General features: G+C 55.3%; 1 protein-coding gene across 1 annotated transcript in view; it reads right to left on the reverse strand.

The window, feature by feature from the left end:
* Positions 1 to 209: 209 nt before the first annotated feature.
* hivep3b (HIVEP zinc finger 3b) overlaps positions 210 to 16841 on the reverse strand; it is a 50156-nt gene continuing 33524 nt past the window's right edge. The window contains exons 2-9 of the mRNA XM_084702320.1: positions 10400 to 12774; positions 10013 to 10293; positions 7733 to 9811; positions 7081 to 7346; positions 4383 to 4558; positions 3806 to 3913; positions 2127 to 2722; positions 210 to 1797 (exon numbers count right to left, since the gene is read on the reverse strand). Coding sequence (XP_084558446.1) covers positions 1135 to 1797; positions 2127 to 2722; positions 3806 to 3913; positions 4383 to 4558; positions 7081 to 7346; positions 7733 to 9811; positions 10013 to 10293; positions 10400 to 12356 — 6126 coding nt within the window. The 5' untranslated portion in view covers positions 12357 to 12774 and the 3' untranslated portion in view covers positions 210 to 1134. The remainder of the gene's footprint in view (positions 1798 to 2126; positions 2723 to 3805; positions 3914 to 4382; positions 4559 to 7080; positions 7347 to 7732; positions 9812 to 10012; positions 10294 to 10399; positions 12775 to 16841) is intronic.

Genomic DNA, 16841 nt, shown 5'->3' on the forward strand with positions numbered 1-16841 from the left:
ACCGCTCCCCCCCCCACACCGCTCCCCCCCACACCGCTCCCCCCCCACACGCCACTGCACTAACCCAGGATACAGGAAGTCTATCGCCCCAGCATCGGGTCAGCACAGATTGGAAATATGATTCGTTCGAAATGAATGAAGGATTCAAAACAACGCAGGAATGGTTTGAAACTCAGTTATGACACAGAGGACTTGCCGGGAAAGTCGAGTGCACTTTTTTTGTTTTGTTTTATTCGTAGGGAGACGTAGAAATTTGCGTCGTGTGTAACGGGGCACTTGATCCTCCCACAGGGGCCAACACACAGAGACCTCTCATGTCTCCAGCTCCTCTTCAAGTCAAAGAGAACAAAACGATAAAAACACAGATTTGGGAGTCAATAACAATGCCATGGTTCTACCCCTCCCCTTCCCCGGAAAAAGTAGAAAAACACAACAATAGACATAATACAGTGAATCATCTCACATAGCAAATAAATACGGAGTCCTCGTCTCTGTACAGAGATATAAGTTCAAATTCAATCTTTCCAATACAAAATATGACTTCAGTGCATTTTCTTTGCGAAATTCTCCAGCTAAGGCTTCCTGTGAAGCGGTCTCATGCAACCCTCGTCTCCCCTGACGACCAACAACCCTCCGGATCCTGACACCCCTTCAGCAACCCCTCTCAACCCTCGTCTTGACTCAACAGCCCCTTCAGGCCGTCAACATCTCCAACACACACCCGGACAGAAAGGCACAAGTAATCACGACAGTCTGAGTAATACTGGACAAAGGGACAAACAAAAATGGAAATATCATTATTATTGATTAAAGATTTTGGTCATTTACAAATGTACTCGTATGGTCTTTACACAATATATTCAAATATATATTAAGATAGCGGTATCAATAAAGATACTTAGAGAGGGGGTATATATATATCTATATATATATATATATAGATTAACAGAAATATTATTGTCAAAAAAGAAAAAAGTGCATCATATACCAAACCTGAATATTGCAGAACAACAAACGTTTAAGTTAACAATTGTATTGAAAACTGTATAAAAAACAAAGCTGTACAAAAAACTCAAGTGTAGCAACCAAAAGAAAAAGCAAAAAAAGAATGCTCAACGTATCCAAGGGTACAGACTAGTAAGTGCTCTGGTTTGTACTGTCTGAAGCTCCGCCTTTACCCCCTCCCTCCGCCAATCCTGGACCGGTTGATCTGGGCCACACCCCAGGAGGCTCCTCCCCTTGAGACAGTCCCACCTGTGATTGGCCAGGGGGCGGTTCTACCGGGCTACCTAATGGGCAGGGTTCCGTGGTGTCAGCGGTTGACCTGTGTGACTGGGAGGAGCTATGCAAGCTGCCGTATTGCTTCGCGTCTGCGGTCTCTGTCTCGGGATTGGATTGTCTCGGGGCTGTGCCCGAGACACGCAGCCCTGATTGGCTGCTTCCTTCTTCCTGGCTCTCTGACCAGTGGTCCCCGGGAGTCCGGAGCCCTCGTGTCCTGGAGGTCCCGCCCCAGGGCGCCTCCCTCCACCCCAGGCCCAGGGACGGCCTCTCCATCGGGGAGGAAGGGGAGGTGGTGGTGGGGTGGGAGCAGGCCCGGGCCTGGACCATCTGGATGCCTCCGATGGGGATCATCAGGTAGGGGACCCTGGCCTGCTGGGAGTGCATGGGCAGGTGGCTGAAGAGGTGGCAGGTGGACGGTGTCTGGGGGGACGGAGGGCTCTCGCTGAGGGACAGGCGGAGGGCCGGGGGGAAAAGGCAGGCCTTTGGAGGAATCAGCTGTGGAGTACCGCATCCCTCCTGCAGGGGGAGCAAGAACACCAAGGTTACCTCGACTTGTGTACGCTGTGTCGCTTGCACTGCAGTTTTTAACCGGACCTGCCAGCAAAGAATTCAACTCATACGTCCGTCAGAAGAGGAGAAAAACATTTGGTAAACCCCACGCTAGGAAGAGTATTGTAGTTACGGCTTCAGACCATCAGCAGCCCCTAAAATGAGTATTTACCTTCACACAAGGCGCTTTGGATTGGGCATAATCGCACCTCGTTTTTACAATTGGGGTGTTAAGAAAAGGCCTTGACCAACAGCATCAAGACAACCAAACCCGAGAAAGACCCAGAAGAACTGACCTGGCTGAGGCTCCCCTGGTTCCGAGGGCTCTCCCAGGGAAGGCAGGCTGACGGCCTGGGCTGCCCCCCCAGGGGTGAGGGGGCGGCCCGGGCCCGCAGGCTCGTCCGGTAGCGGCTGGGAGACAGAGGCTGGAGGGGGGAGAGCGGGTGCAAGGGCGAGAGGGTACTGTTGGGGGACGGCCCCCGTTCGGGGGAGGGAGAGGGGTGCCGGCTGGGGGAGGACAGGTCCAGCCTGGGGGAGAGACTGCGGGCGGGGGAGCAGCTGTCGCTGCTGGGGGAGAAGGCTCTGTGGGAGGGGCTCCAGCCCCGCCGCGGGAACAGCGCCCTCTGGCCCCCGGGAGAGGAAGCGCGCCCGCTGGGCCACAGTCGCCGGGGGGAGGGCTCCTGGGAGGGGCCGGGGGGGCCGTGCTGGGAGCGCCCGCTGCTGGTGGAGCGCCCCCCGGTGGAAGGGCGGGTGTCTGAGGAGCAGGAGGACGGAGGGTCGTCATGGGACGAGGACTCCTCCTCTTCGTCCTCGTCGTCTTCCTCGTCGGAATCGTCCACGTCGGAGAACTGGTGCTCGGGCCCGCCCGGAGGCTCCTCCCTGTCTCCTCCTCCTGGACCAATCAGAAGCACACGTCCTTTAGAACCCCCCAGTCAACGTTCAGCAAGAAATATTGTTCCAACTCCTCCCTCAACTTAATTCTGTGCGACTATAACTCGGCTCAAAGTCAGACGACACCGAAGCCCTTGAAGCGTTGCCAAGATACGCAAACACACACCTACGCGTATGCGCGGAGCGGCACATTTCCCTAACACAAGCTGAAAGGTGCACAAAGAAGAGAAATCAGACAAAGGACAACAGAGTCGGCCATTTATCAAACCAACGTTAAAAATAGCAAGCGAAGGGTCCGACAAGGTTGTCATGGAATAGGAATCGTGAGGCAGCCTTCATTCACAAACTGTTGTCGACAGCTCTCTGAATGAAAGGCTTCTTGAATGGCGTGTCCTTGGTTGCATTGAGTGCAGTCCGCTGGTGAGAGGGAACGGGACAGAGAGGGAGAGAGAGGGAGAGAGGGAGTGGGAGAGAGAGGGAGAGAGAGGGAGAGAGGCGGAGAGGGAGAGAGAGAGAGAGAGGGAGCGGGAGAGAGAGAGAGGGAGAAGAGGGGTGAGAGGAAGGGAGGGAGGAGAGGGGTGAGAGGAAGGGAGGGAGGAGAGGGGTGAGAGGGAGGGAGGGAGGAGAGGGGTGAGAGGGAGGGAGGGAGAAGAGGGGTGAGAGGAAGGGATAGGTGGGTGGCACTGAGTCTGTAGGGAGAGGGGGAGGGGGCGGACATTGCTGTCTGTCTGAAGCGCTGCTCCGTACAAGAGGCAGGAGAACACAGCTCAGCATCCCATCAGCAGCAGCAACTGGGACAAAAGCAATGGAACACACTCATCATTTATTCATATTTTGTCTGGAAGGCATTTCATGTGTTTTTTTCTTCTTTCCGTTTTGCCTTCAGGAAGGCTGTCGCGAGGAACAGACCAGGACATGAGAGTTACATAAACTGTCAATCTTGGCTTGGAGAGAAGAACCCTCTTCCTCCTCATCCACCTCACCCTCCTGCTCCTCTTCCTTTCACTCCTAGACCTCCCCCTCCTCCAAATCCTCCCTCTCTACCTTCTCCTCCTACACCTCCTCCCCCTCCCCTCCCCTGTACCTGTTGTCTCGCTCTCTGGCTCCTCCTCCTCCATAGACGATCCGGACACGCCCATCACCTGACACTTCTTCCCATGAGCCTTGGACTTCATGTGTTTGGTAAGGTTCCCTGGAGGGAGACACAGAGAGATGTGACACTGTACTACACTAAAGCAATAAAAACACTGTATTACACTCCCTGAGCAAAAGCAATGGAGATCAATGCCTAGATATCCCCTAGATAAGAAAGGATGGATGCAAGGACGGACAGCCAGCCAGAGACAGTGTATGGAGCCTGTGTACTGGAGACCATCCATTCGTCTGTCTGTCTGTCTGTCTGTCTGTCTGTCTGTCTGTCTGTCTGTCTGTCAGACAGACAGCCCCTCCCAGGACACAAGCAAGGATGCTCAGTCGGACCACAGGCGTTTGTGCAGCACGAATACTACACAACGCAAGGATTCAGCATGCGCTTTCAACCAAAGTGACGATCAAAAAAGAAGGGGGTGGGTCGGGATTTGAACCCATGACCACCGAGCCACACCCACATCCACACCCAGGGGACGAGCTGAGTGCGAGGGCTTGCCCCGGATCCTGCTCACCTTTGGTTTTGAAGGCGAAGTTGCAGTGTTTGCAGACGTAGGGCCGCAGGTCCGTGTGCGTGCGGATGTGCTTCCGCAGCATGCTGGGCTTCTTGCAGCGGATGCCACACTCGCCACATACGTACTTCCCTCGGCCTCGACCCCGCACGTACACATAGTCCTCATTAGACTTGTACCTGAGGGAGGGAGAGGGGCGGGGGGAGAGAGAGGGCAAGGGAGGAGGGAGAGAGAGAGATGGGCGGGGGGAAAGAGAGGGCAAGGGAGGGAGGGAGAGAGATGGGCGGGGGGAGAGAGAGGGCAAGGGAGGGAGGGAGAGAGATGGGCGGGGGGAGAGAGAGGGCAAGGAAGGGAGGGAGAGGGGAGGGAGGAGAGAGAGGGCAAGGGAGGGACGGAGGGAGGGAGGGAGGATGGGAAGGGAGAGATGGAGTGAGAGGAGGGAGGGAGTAAAAGCAAAGCAGTAATACAGACAGAGAGCGCAAAAGAGAGAGGAGGGACAGCAAGAGAGAGGGATGGAGAGCGAGAGATAGAGAAGGAGGGAAGGAGGGAGGGAGGGAGAGATGGGTGAAGATAGCATTCTCTAAACAAAGGTTTCTTTTATAGCAGCAGTAGAAGGGGTAGTCCCTCCAAACCGACTTCCTGTGTTTCCCCCTGCAGTCCCCACCATCCCAGCTCCACCCAGCACAGACAGACAAACCCCAGCCTGTCTGCAGCAGCCAGGGGGTGGCCTTAGCCAACAACAGCACCCACTAAAGTGAAGGAAGGGAAGCCTGGTTCCAGCCAATGGCTCAGAATAGGCAGCAAAAAAAAAAATCTGACTACACATTTAGCTCTGCTAAATTGTTGTTTATACGCTCTGCTAATGTTTACCGAAAAAGGGCTATTTGTGAAGTCACTGGAACATCGGTCCGTCTTCCATCGGATAACGAACACATGCAGCACTATTCCTCTGCGGTGAACGTGCGTGTGAGCACAGTTTGAGGAGACAGAAGCCCATTCTGAAGAGCCACAGCATCACATTTCGAAACCTGTGCGTCTCAGAACGGTTATAATGCATTCGAGTCCAAGCAGTCGGCCGCACACTCGCATACAATTGGTGTCACGGCTAAAAATATCCCTCTCGCCGCGCAGGTACCGTCAAACTCCAGTTCCACACTTCCACACATTTCCTCTTTGATCAGGGAACACTCGAAGCATCCCAAGGAGGATGCAGATGGCAGAAAGATGGGCGCCCTTGTTCAACAGTCACAAGACAGACAGTGATGAGAATGTTTATCTATAGGGCCAGTAACCAAGAAACACATGGCAGTTAAAGTGTTATTTTCAGGTATAACATTGAAGTAACACAATTACTCCATGCAAGTGCAAGCTGGGCCAAATGGCAATGACACAATATAACTTATATATGTACTGAATGTACACACAAGATAAAACAGTAAAAAACCTATCTAAATTATATTCCCAGATAGATGTTATTTCACAAAGACTGTGAGACAATTACCCAACTGTAAAAGGAAGAGTACCTACACTATAGTATCAGTCTTTTCTGGAGGGAAACCAAGGAAAAGGAGACCATTCAGCTAACAAAGTCCTACAAACTTAGCCTGTAAGTAAGTAACACGCCAACATAGTCCCCTGACAGTTCCTTCGGTTCTAAGAGAAGCAGATTGAGTGAGGAGCAACTGTTGTGTTGCAGTTCCTTCAGCGGGGACTGGCTCAGGATGAAAACGTACGAGTGATTAAAAGCACTCGGGCGAGCTGTCTGGCTTGTCCAGGAATCTAACGGAAGCATGTTTAGTGTTGCCACCGGGCACGTGTCTGAAACACAGTGTGAAGGACAGTCCCTGTCGCGGGCTGTGAGTGAACATGAGAGGCAGCCTGGAGAAAATGAAGGCTGTTTAGATGTGTGGAAAATTGATGGTGGCGGATTGGAGAGTGTTTGCATGACTAAATCACACAGAACATGAAGAGAAGCAGACGAAGAGGAGAGAGAGACAGAGAGAGAGACAGAGAGAGAGAGAGACAGAGAGAGAGAGAGAGAGAGACAGAGAGAGACAGAGAGAGAGAGAGACAGAGAGGGAGAGAGAGGGAGAGAGACAGACTGTACCTCTCTCAGGTTAGTTAGTGAGTGGGAGAAAAGCCAGATTCAGAGAAAGAGAGACAGAGAGAGAGAGAGACAGACAAAGAGAACTGAAGATCGGCTCTCAACGAGGAATACAACACGCACATGCAGCTACACCCACACCCACATTCAGACACACAGAGGCACAAGCACGCACAAACACACAGCAATTAGATCAATATTCACACCCAATTATCGCATTCACCCCCGGGACGAGAGGTGCTGGACTCTCTTATCTCCAAAGCTAAACTGCAGCAGTGAGGAAGGGATCCACACACTAATGAGGATCTCCTGAAACGAGTCTGGAGGAAAACTCACGGCTTGTCTGAAACCCCCACCCCTCCTCCCAACTTCCCCCCATGTTTCTCCAAACCCTATTCCAGAAGCAACTGAAGATGAGGTAGTTAGTTTTGTGAGTGGAACATGTTCTGCGGAGTCCCTGAGGGCAGTAGGAACTCAAATGCTCCCTTTTCAAGGTTACAACGAAGAGAGGAATATGCTGTTCATTGATATGAAGATGCGTGTTTATCAACAAAAAAAAATACATAAAAATAAATAAACAGGAAATGTCTCTCTTACCCGCCTTCGAAGATGCGGAGACGAGTAGGGGGAGGGGCCTCGCTGTGCTTGGACGTGGAGGCCCCTCCCCCGCCGAGACGAGGAGGGGGCGGGGCCTCGCTGTGCTTGGACGTGGAGGCCCCTCCCCCGCCGAGACGAGGAGGGGGAGGGGGCTCGCTGTGCTTGGACGTGGAGGCCCCCTCCTCTTCTCTCTTCCCCTTCTTCTTCTCGTCGTCCTCGGGCTGGTCCTTCAGTCTGAGGGAGGCGCTGGGTGGGGTGGCCTGTACCTACACTCAAGACAGACACAGGCAAATTCACCAAGGCTGAGCCACGGCCACCACATTAACAGACAACAGGGGAAAATAAAGTTCATGTCAAAACTCCATATCATCATTTGACAACTTTTCGTTTTTTTTTTCCCCCTCTTCTATCATTTACATTACATTCGACAATGTTTTTCATCGAGCTTTTATCCAAAGACAAATAGCGCGTGTGCAAAGTACAGCAGAAGATCAAGGATCCGAAGTGCATCGTTGTAACATTATTCCAGTGGTCAGAGTCAAGGAACGTTCTGAATTTCCCAGCCAAGTAACACCATCTCAGCTACAAAATACACAAGGCCCCCAGCCCGTTCCCCTCCCTGCGGTGTGCTCCATAGTGCTGATATACCTACCTCTGAGACGCGTGGCGCTCTGCTGCTGGCGGGGACCAGCTTGCTGGAGGCAGCGCCCGGGGCTGTGGCCGTGGTGTAGGTCTCAGAGCTGTGCTGCTGCTTGGAGCGGAGCAGGCCCAGGGCCAGCCGGGTGCTGAGGCCCGGCAGGTTGGGGTTGTGGACGCTGACGCTCCAGGAGGAGTAGACGGAGGCCTGGGGCTCCCTCTGGGCAGAGGGGTTGGGCTTCACGTAGTTCAGGTAGCACCAGCTGACCGAGGTGGAGGTGTGGAGGCTGGGGTAGGAGGGCGGCTCCCGTGCCTCGGGATTCCGGGGCTGTGGGGCGCTGGCCTGCTGGGTGACCTCCTCCTCTACCTCTTCTTTTTTTGGCTCAGATTTTCCTGGTAACTCCTCTTCCCTGGCGGCCTCCGCCTGCTCCGGCACCACCTCCTCGCCCTCCTGCTCCTCCTTCACAGCTGCGACCTCCCCCTCCACCCTCTTCGGAAGCTCCTCCTTGTGATCCCCCGTTTCCAGATGGCTCGCAGAACCTTTACTCTTCTCTTCCTCCTCCACCCTCTCTTCCACCTCCCGCTCCTCCAGCTCCTCCTCCTTGGCCTCTTCCTCCTTTACTCGTTTCTGCTGCCGCTGGGCCTCAGAGCTGAGCTCCAGGCTAGCGGCTGGGGAGAGCATCCGCTTGCTGCCCCCCGGCCCCAGGGGACCGAAGTCTTCCCCAGGGCCGAGGACCAGCTCCAGGGGCAGAGACAGGGGCAAGTAGCTCTTGTAGTCCGGACTGGGCAGCTTCAGGTAGGACCTCTGCAGTTTGTCCTGCTCCAGTTGGCCCATGATGACCATGGCCGTGCAGACGATGGGGTCTTGCGAGCGGGCCAAGATCTGGGACAGGGTGGTGTACACGGCCCTGGTGTAGGTGGGGACGTGGGTCTGGAGACGCACTGGGACCACCAGGGACACCACGGGGCTCAGCTGCTCCATGCAGGTGGTGATGGTAGGCACGGCGGCATGCTGGTTGTAGGGGAGGGGGACCAGGGAGTGGGGAACGGGGGCAGGAGAGATGGAGGAGGTGGAGGGTCTGGCCTCTCGGAGGGCGGGACGGTGTGAGGGCATCTGAATAGTGAGTCCGGGTGGGATGGGGAGGTACAGGGCCGGGCTGGTCCCAAGCACACTGGGGAACTGGACGGGGAGCAGGTTGGAGAAGGGGTGGAGAGGCATGCCTACATGCTCTACCCTGTGGAGCTGTGCCGGGGGGACGTGAAGAGGCGGAGGGCGGGTGCGCGTGTGCAGGAAGGCCCTGTGGATGATCTGGGTGGACAGGACCTCGGTAATGGCTGTGGTGGCAGGCAGCAGCTGGGCCAGAGGCCCTTGGGGGAGCGGATCCTGGCCCTGGGGCCGGAGGGGCAACAGGGCCTGGTGGAGAGGCAAGATCTGGGGCTGGAGCAGTTGCAGCGTCTTCCCGATGGCCTCCGTGCTGAGCCTGGAGGTGCCGGCCTCAGCTTGGAAGAGGCCAAGGTGGCCGGTGAAGGATGGCCCAGGCTGCGGGCTACCGGTCCTGGGCGGCTGACCCCCGGAGGCCCCCTCGTCCTGCTCTGGCTCTCCCAGGGTGGCATGCTTCACCAGCAGGCACTTCCTCCTCTCCTTCCAGGCGGATGCAGACTGCTGCGGGGAGAGGGAGCCGTAGTCGAAGGACTTGCTCCTGGTCTCCACGTCCGGCGCCTGGCTCTCGGGGCTGGCCGGAGCTTGTTCCGAGGCAGAGCGTCGCATCTCTTTGGAGGGTTGGTGGAGGTGGTGTGGGTGGGAGGCCGAGGGCACTGTCAGCATGTGGGAGCCCTGGATTCCAGAGCCCCAGGGCGCCCCCTCAGGCTTGCCCGGGTCCTCCAGGGAGGGAGAGCGGCTGGAGGTGTGAGAGATGCTGCTCTCCTGGCTGGGGCTGCGGGGAAGAGACACCGACTCAAAGCTGGACTCCCTGGAGGACTGGGAGGCCTCGGCTAGGCGGAGACGCTTCTTCTTTGGTGGCAGCTTCTCAGCGGGAAGCTGGGACAGACTGTGGCTCCTCTGAGGCCACTGGAACTCCTCCACTTTCTCCATCTCCTGGAAGGAAGGACGAGAAAGAAATGATCCATCTCATATCAGTATAATCTTCTTAGGACATCTACAGTGTCACATAATATTGTTATATAACAGGGCTATTAAAAAGCAATTAAAAATATTCGTAGAGGGACCAAAGCAAATTCTGTTGCTCACTCAAACTCAATTTCCCAAGCACTCACACCACACAACGGTTTACCACACCTTAGACGAGGACGCCATTGCCGGTGGCGACACGGACGGCATGTCGGCATCAGGCTCCACGGTAACTAGAATCTCCGGCACTTGTATGTTGTGTTGGCGGACCAGGCGGGATGTGGTGGGCGAGGGTCTGGGCTCTGGCGGCTGTGCTGGCTGGCCCCCCTTCGCTTCCACCTCTTGACTCTCCATCGAGAAGCTCTCCTGCTTCTCGAAGGAGCTGGTGTGCTGGATGACGGACACGCCCTTCCTGTCCTGCTGCTGGGGATCGGCCTGGGAGGGGGCACCTGGGGATACAGAACCACAGGGGGTTACCATGCTATCGCCAAAGGGAGGAGGTGTCAATGCAAAGTTTCCAGTGAAAGAACCAATCGGCAGATTTAAAATACATGCCTGAGAAGGTTTGGCCGTGTTCCGGTCTGCTTGGCACTGAGGTGGGGGGGGTAGGACTGCAGGGGCTCGAGGGGTCTTCCTCCAGGCTTTCCTCCTTCCTCCTCTTCCTCACCGCCATGGCCAACGCCCGGAATTTATAGTGCATCATCTGTGGTCGGTCCCCACGGAACGCCCTGCCGCCGGCGTCTTGTTTCGGCTGCTCCTGGATGGGCTGGCCCGGGCAAAGCCTGCTGTGAGCCTCGTAACTGTCTCTCTGGTTCCAGCGGCCCCTGCAGGCCTCACACTCGTACAGCCAGGGGCCCCGACTGCCCTCCGGCTCCTGCTGCCTGCGAGATGGTTCGCTTGCTGTCCCCGGGGATGAGGACGAGGGGCCCGCCTCTTCCTGGGTGAGCTCGGCACCCGTGGGCATCTCGATGGCGGGCTGGCGCCTCAGCATGCGCTGGGCGTGGCCCACTCTCATCTCCGCCACCATCGCTTGCTGCTCGTCGAAGGACTGGCTGAGACGGAAGCCCCTCGGGGGGATGGCGCAGCTGGCGGGGTCCCCCTGGCTGGCGCAGGTGGGCATGGAGTGGCTTCTCAGCAGAGGCACCGCGGTGGAGCACACCTGGATCCCGGACGGCTCGCCATCCGGTCCGCAGGGGGCCCCCAGGCCGCTTGGGCCAGGGGCGTCGCTTTTGGGCTCGAAGACGTACGGGTCTTTGGAAGGGGAGGAGAACTTGGGCGACTCCAGGCTGCTCTTCCTGGAGAGGGAGGAACGTCGGGGCTTGACACTGTCGATCTCACTGGTGTCCACCACCGCCTCGTTGATGGTGATGAGCTTGGTGATGTGTTCGATGACCTGGGTCTTGGGTACACCGAAGGGGAGCCCTTTCTCCTCCGGGCCTGAGGATGAGGGGTGCGGGTGGGGATGGGGGTGCAGCTGGTGGGGGCTGCGCCGGCCGTACTTCCCCAGGATAATCTCGGCGTAGGTCTTGACGTTGGCACTGGGGGGGCTGACCTGGGACAGCTCGGCACTGCCATAGCTTGAGAAGTAGCCGGACTCGGTGCTACCTTTACTGCCAGGGCCCAGTGAGGAGGAGGAGGTGGAGGAGGACGAAGGGGGGTCGTCCGGAGAGGCCAGGGGCCCGCGCTTCCTCTCACTCAGCCTCATGGCCAACCTCTGCTTCACAGCCTGGGAGTCTTCCGGCCGGTGGCTCTCCTCGGGTCCCTGCTCCACGCTGCCACTCCTCTGCTGGCCCTGCTTCTCTTTGGCGACGGATGAGGCTTGGTGCCGGCCCGTCTCCTCTTCCGAGTCGGTGCTTTCACCCTCCGTGGGCTCTTCAGGGTCCTCCCCCTGGGCATCGGGCCCACTCAGGCTGGGCTCGTCGCGGCTGGAAGCCAGGCCGGCTTTAATGCGGTGAGCGTGGGACTTGCGGTGCTTGTACAGGTTGCTCTTGGTCTTGAAGGAGAAGCCGCATGGGGCGCAGGGATAGGGCCTCTCGCCCGTGTGCGAGCGGATGTGTTTCTGGAGGACGCTGGGCTTGGCGCAGGGTCGCCCGCAGTAAGTGCAAATGTATTTCCCAGGTTTCAGGGGCTTCTTGTCTCCTCGCCTGGGCTGGCTGGCCCCCTCCGGGGCCTCCTGGGAGGAGCCCCCTTGGGGGGGGCATCCTGTGGTGGAGGAGGGGACGGGGGAACCGGAGGAGGGCGAAGGGGAGGGGAATCTGCAGTCCGCAGAGGGCCCTGGGGCGTCTGAGGCCTGCCATGCTGGGGCAGGACCTCGGTGCTGCTGCATCCGGAGCAGCAGGTCTCCCCTTCGGGGCTGGCGGTGGTGGGGGCGCCCCAGGGCCCCGTGGACGGCCCGGGGGTTGGGGGGAGGGGGTTGGGGTGGACAGGAGCCCGGTGGGGGCTCATCAGAGAGAGGCTGCTCTTGCCTTCCGGAGCGTTCCCCATCGGACGGATGGCTGGACTCAGCCTCCATAGAGTGGGGAGGGGGCCTCACGGACACAGGGGGTCAAGGGGCCTCATGGAGCTAGCCTGGGAGACGCATGGAGGCCTGGGGCTGGGGAACAACGACTCGCAGAGAAAGGTTTCGCGGGAGAGGACCTCTTTGGTGCGGGCCAAAAGTCATTCAAGAGGACCAAATAAGACATCATTAAAAAGCCCCCTGGAGCGGCACGGATGCAGGTAAACATAGATGCTGAGCGATAGGCGGGCAGCTGTGTCTCTGCGCGCCCTGAGCCATCTTGACAGCTCTGCTGGGCTTCTCTCTCCTCTGCTCTGCTCCTTCTCTCTCCGCTCCTCCTCTCTCCTCTGCTCTGCTCCTTCTCTCTCCTCTGCTCTGCTCCTTCTCTCTCCACGGCTCCTCCTCTATCCGCGGCTCCTCCGAGGCTCTGCGTCTGCACACACAAACACAGAGACGAGCACTTGTGAGCCGGAGAAACAAAAGGCTCATACATCTGTGGCATCACTATTCGTCATCACCACCGTACCATGACAGTGTGTCACTGTTGACTGGAAGATCCGGAAGAATTAGGCCCGTATACCGCATTAGGCCACCCCCACGCCGACAAGCTCCGAGTGTCAAATAATGCCTCCCAAAAAGACGTGCGAACAAACACGTCCCGGTGAAGGTGGGAGGTTCCAGTCATTAGCATCCAATCGTATCCCGCCCTGACTAATACGGCAGGCCGGGTGCCGGGCTGAGTGTTGTAATGAGAACGTCAGTCAGGTTGCGTCAGCAGCGTGTTAATGCTCCCATCAGGACTGGCTCCACCTGAGATACAGTCCTGAGTGAGCTGCTATTCAGCGGGTAAGACCTAAGATCTAACTGTGCTCAGAGACCCGTTCTGTGTTGAAGGGGGGGGTGGGGGGAACACTCTTTTAGACTCGAACCGCTAGCATGCTAATACCTTAGCAAACAGACACACACCCCACGGAGGACCAAACCCAGAACAAAACGCACAACCTCCCTCCTCTCGCACACAAACACCACCAGGCCTGTACAAATAAGCGTCTCCGACACTCTCCCTCACTGAGATAAGCCTCTCCGGTAGGTTACACAAGTAAAAGGATCTCAGTCTCGCACACAGCCAGCCTCCACACTGAGAAACTGGCCTCTCCAACTGTTTCCCGCTACCGACGGGCCGCTGTGGGTGTCTGACCTCGGCCTCCTGGCCGAGACAGCGTTTACGGTACGCTGCTCTACGCTGGGCAGACTGGAGCTACGGCGCAGGAGCCACCACCGAGCAGACCGCAATGTTATGGCACCGAGTCAAAGCAAACGCTGGAAATGCAGCCTGAGCTTATCTGATCTGGCGCTCGACGTTGAGGGGCGAGAGGGAGGGGGAGAAGAGGAAGGCTGTCGTTTTGTGAATCTAGGAGACCTGACAGCCAATAGCTTTCAGCGAACGCCTCGTGGACTGCCATGCTCCACACAACCACTAGGGGCAGTATCAGAGCAGGAGGAGAGGACAGAGTGTTATCTACACATATCTTTTACTAAACACTGTTTTCCCCTTCTTACAAGAACTCCAGCGATCCACACAAAATGATTGTGCGGCAGCCAATAAAAACCAATTCAGGGCGCAGCCTGAGCCAATCAAAACATTTTCGCTGAGCTGTCGTAGCCAGCCGCAGACAACCCCAGCTGAAACTCATCTACTGAATCAATCATCATAAGAACCTTCCACTCTCCTACTCACCCTGTCAGCTCCCAGTTCTGTGTGTGTCTGTGTTAACGTGAGGGCTTATGTGTGTGCTTGTGTGTATGTATGTGTGTGTATGATGTGTGTGTGTCTCTCTCTGTTTGAGACTTTGTGTGTGTGTCTCTCTGTTCGTTTCGGTGTGTGACTTTGTGTGTGTGTGTCTTTGTATGTCTGTGTGTGTGTGTGTCTTTGTATGTCTGTGTGTGTGTGTGTCTTTGTATGTCTGTGTGTGTGTGTCTTTGTGTGTGGACAGCTGTTGCTGAGGTAAATTATGCGTATGTCAGATATGTGAGAGCAACATCATACTTGGATTTACAAAAAAATATATATACAAAAAAAGTGCTTCAGTAATTCAATTTCCACAAACATAGTTCAGCACCGCATACAGTAATATTGAGAAAGCTCACAGATGGGATGAGGGTGATACTGACAGAGAAAAAGAGAGATGAATCAGATGAAAAAAAGAGAAAGAAATACAAGGGTGTGAGAGAGACGAGAAAGTGAGAGACGGAGAGAGACCTGGGGAGTGATTCAGTGTTCCGGCAGCTAGGTAAACAGCTCTAACTGAAGACGGCAGCGGAGGTGCCAGTTGTGGCGTGGAAACCCAGACAGGTTTTTAATGAGCCACGGTTTCTCTCTCCATATGTTGCTGGAAAAAAAATACAGCACAATCTGCCTTCATTATCAACCAAGTTTACAGTGAGAAAAACACACACACGTATACGGGGGAAAGAAACATGCTATGACTCTTGCTTTTGGGAACGTCTTGTTAGATTGTCGGGTCTCTTTCTACCCCCCCCCTTCCCTCAACATCTGATGGGGGCTGATCAGCTATTTGGTGTGTACAGCACAGCCAGAACATGCTTTCATTACAGACATACCACGAGCAATTACAAAGGACAGCAAACTATACCTATAAGAAATCATCTCTTCAAACATGGGAAACAGCGCCTCCAATTCTGGACTGAACTTCTGCGCTTTCCTTCAACTCAAGTTTGACAGTGGTTTCACAAAAAAAGCCAATTAGGAAAGCCCGCCTCGTCGAAGGCGATTGGCTGTAACAGGACTGCTGGAACATAATTGGCTGGAAAGTAGCGGATCGGTCCAAAAATTTGAGGCCTCATATCTTACACAACATGTTCTTAGAGGACAAAACCTTAGTTTTGGTTTTGTTTTTAAAATTGTGTCCCTTTAACCAACTTTGTGATGTAAAGCTAGACTACAGAACAAGTTGAGGCACTATAGAGAGCTACTACTGGTCTACCCTGAGCCGTTCATGTTTAGCATGGACCAGCAGCTAACTGAGATGTGAGACGACAAAAGCAGAAATATGCAAAAAGAGGGAATGGAGGGAGAGAGAGCATGAATAAGCCAAAGGAGAAAAAAGAGATGGAGAGAGAGAGAGAGAGAGAGAGAGAGAGAGAGAGAGAGAGAGAGAGAGAGAGAGAGAGAGAGAGAGAGAGAGAGAGAGAGAGAGAGAGAGAGCAGAAACGAGATGACAGTGCGAGACGGAGAGATATAATGAGTGGAGTGGAGACAGGAAAAGACAGGTTGAGTGGGAGGAAGTGAAAAAAAGAAGTCAAGTGCGTAGGAGGGTGATAGAATGTAGACAGACAGAAACACACAGAAACAGGAGAAGAGAGAAGAGGAGGGCAGAGCAGAGGGGAGGAGAGCAGGGGAGGGGAGGAGGGGGGAAGGAGAGCAGTGGAGGGGAGGAGGGGGGAAGGAGAGCAGGGGAGGGGAGAGCAGGGGAGGGGAGGAGGGGGGAAGGAGAGCAGTGGAGGGGAGGAGGGGGGAAGGAGAGCAGGGGAGGGGAGAGCAGGGGAGGGGAGGAGAGCAGGGGAGGGGAGGAGGGGGGAAGGAGAGCAGGGGAGAGGAGGAGACAAGGGGAGAGGAGAGCAGGGGAGAGGGGCAGAGGAGAGGAGAGCAGAGGAGGACAGAAGGGGAGAGCAGAGAGGAGCAGAGGGACGGGCAGAACAGTGACGAGTGGAGCAGGGCAGGGGAGAGCAGAGCAGGGGAAGAGAGGAGGGGAGAGCAGAAGAGAGGACAGCAGAGCAGAATTAGAGCAGATGAGTGGAGAGGAAGGGAAGTGTCTCCTCTTCCTGTTTCGTGTGTGAGCACAAGCAGGCCGTCACAGTGTAAAGCCTTAATGATCTCTGGCATGGTATTGATGCAGACCTTAAACAGGGCGATTAGAAGGCTTTCCAGAGGGGAAGAGCACCGTGTGCATTATTCATGGGAGTCTAGACTAGCAGCTCCGAACAGGGAAACACGCCATCTGAGCTTTGCCAGGAAGATCAGGGGAATGCCTGTCAGAGTCGGCACTAAGGAAGCACATCATGCGCACACACACACACACACACACACACACACAAACAGTATATACATACAATACACACATACAGTATATATACATACACACATAATCCTATATCCAGTACATAGATGTACTGTATGTAAGAGCGTAGAACTTTCTCCTCTCCCATACATCAGTCCAGATTCACTCTGACACAAAGCATATCAGCCAATTAGACCATGAGGTGATATTATACTTCCTGTTCATTCACAAGGACTTTCCCCATTTCTCTCTCTCTCTTTCTCTCCTGCAATCTTTTCTCTTCCAGACAGACAGTAGGCTATATACTTTACAGTGCAAGCATGGTTTGTCACAGCAAACCAAAAAATTGGGTTTCCAATAAAGAGGGGAACAAAAGTTGGCTAAGGTTCAATTTATGTTATAAAACTGTCACCAAAATGGT

Source organism: Hypomesus nipponensis, chromosome 2 (genome assembly GCF_054491055.1).
Source record: "Hypomesus nipponensis isolate SF chromosome 2, ASM5449105v1, whole genome shotgun sequence".
In the NCBI taxonomy this organism is placed as follows: domain Eukaryota; kingdom Metazoa; phylum Chordata; class Actinopteri; order Osmeriformes; family Osmeridae; genus Hypomesus; species Hypomesus nipponensis.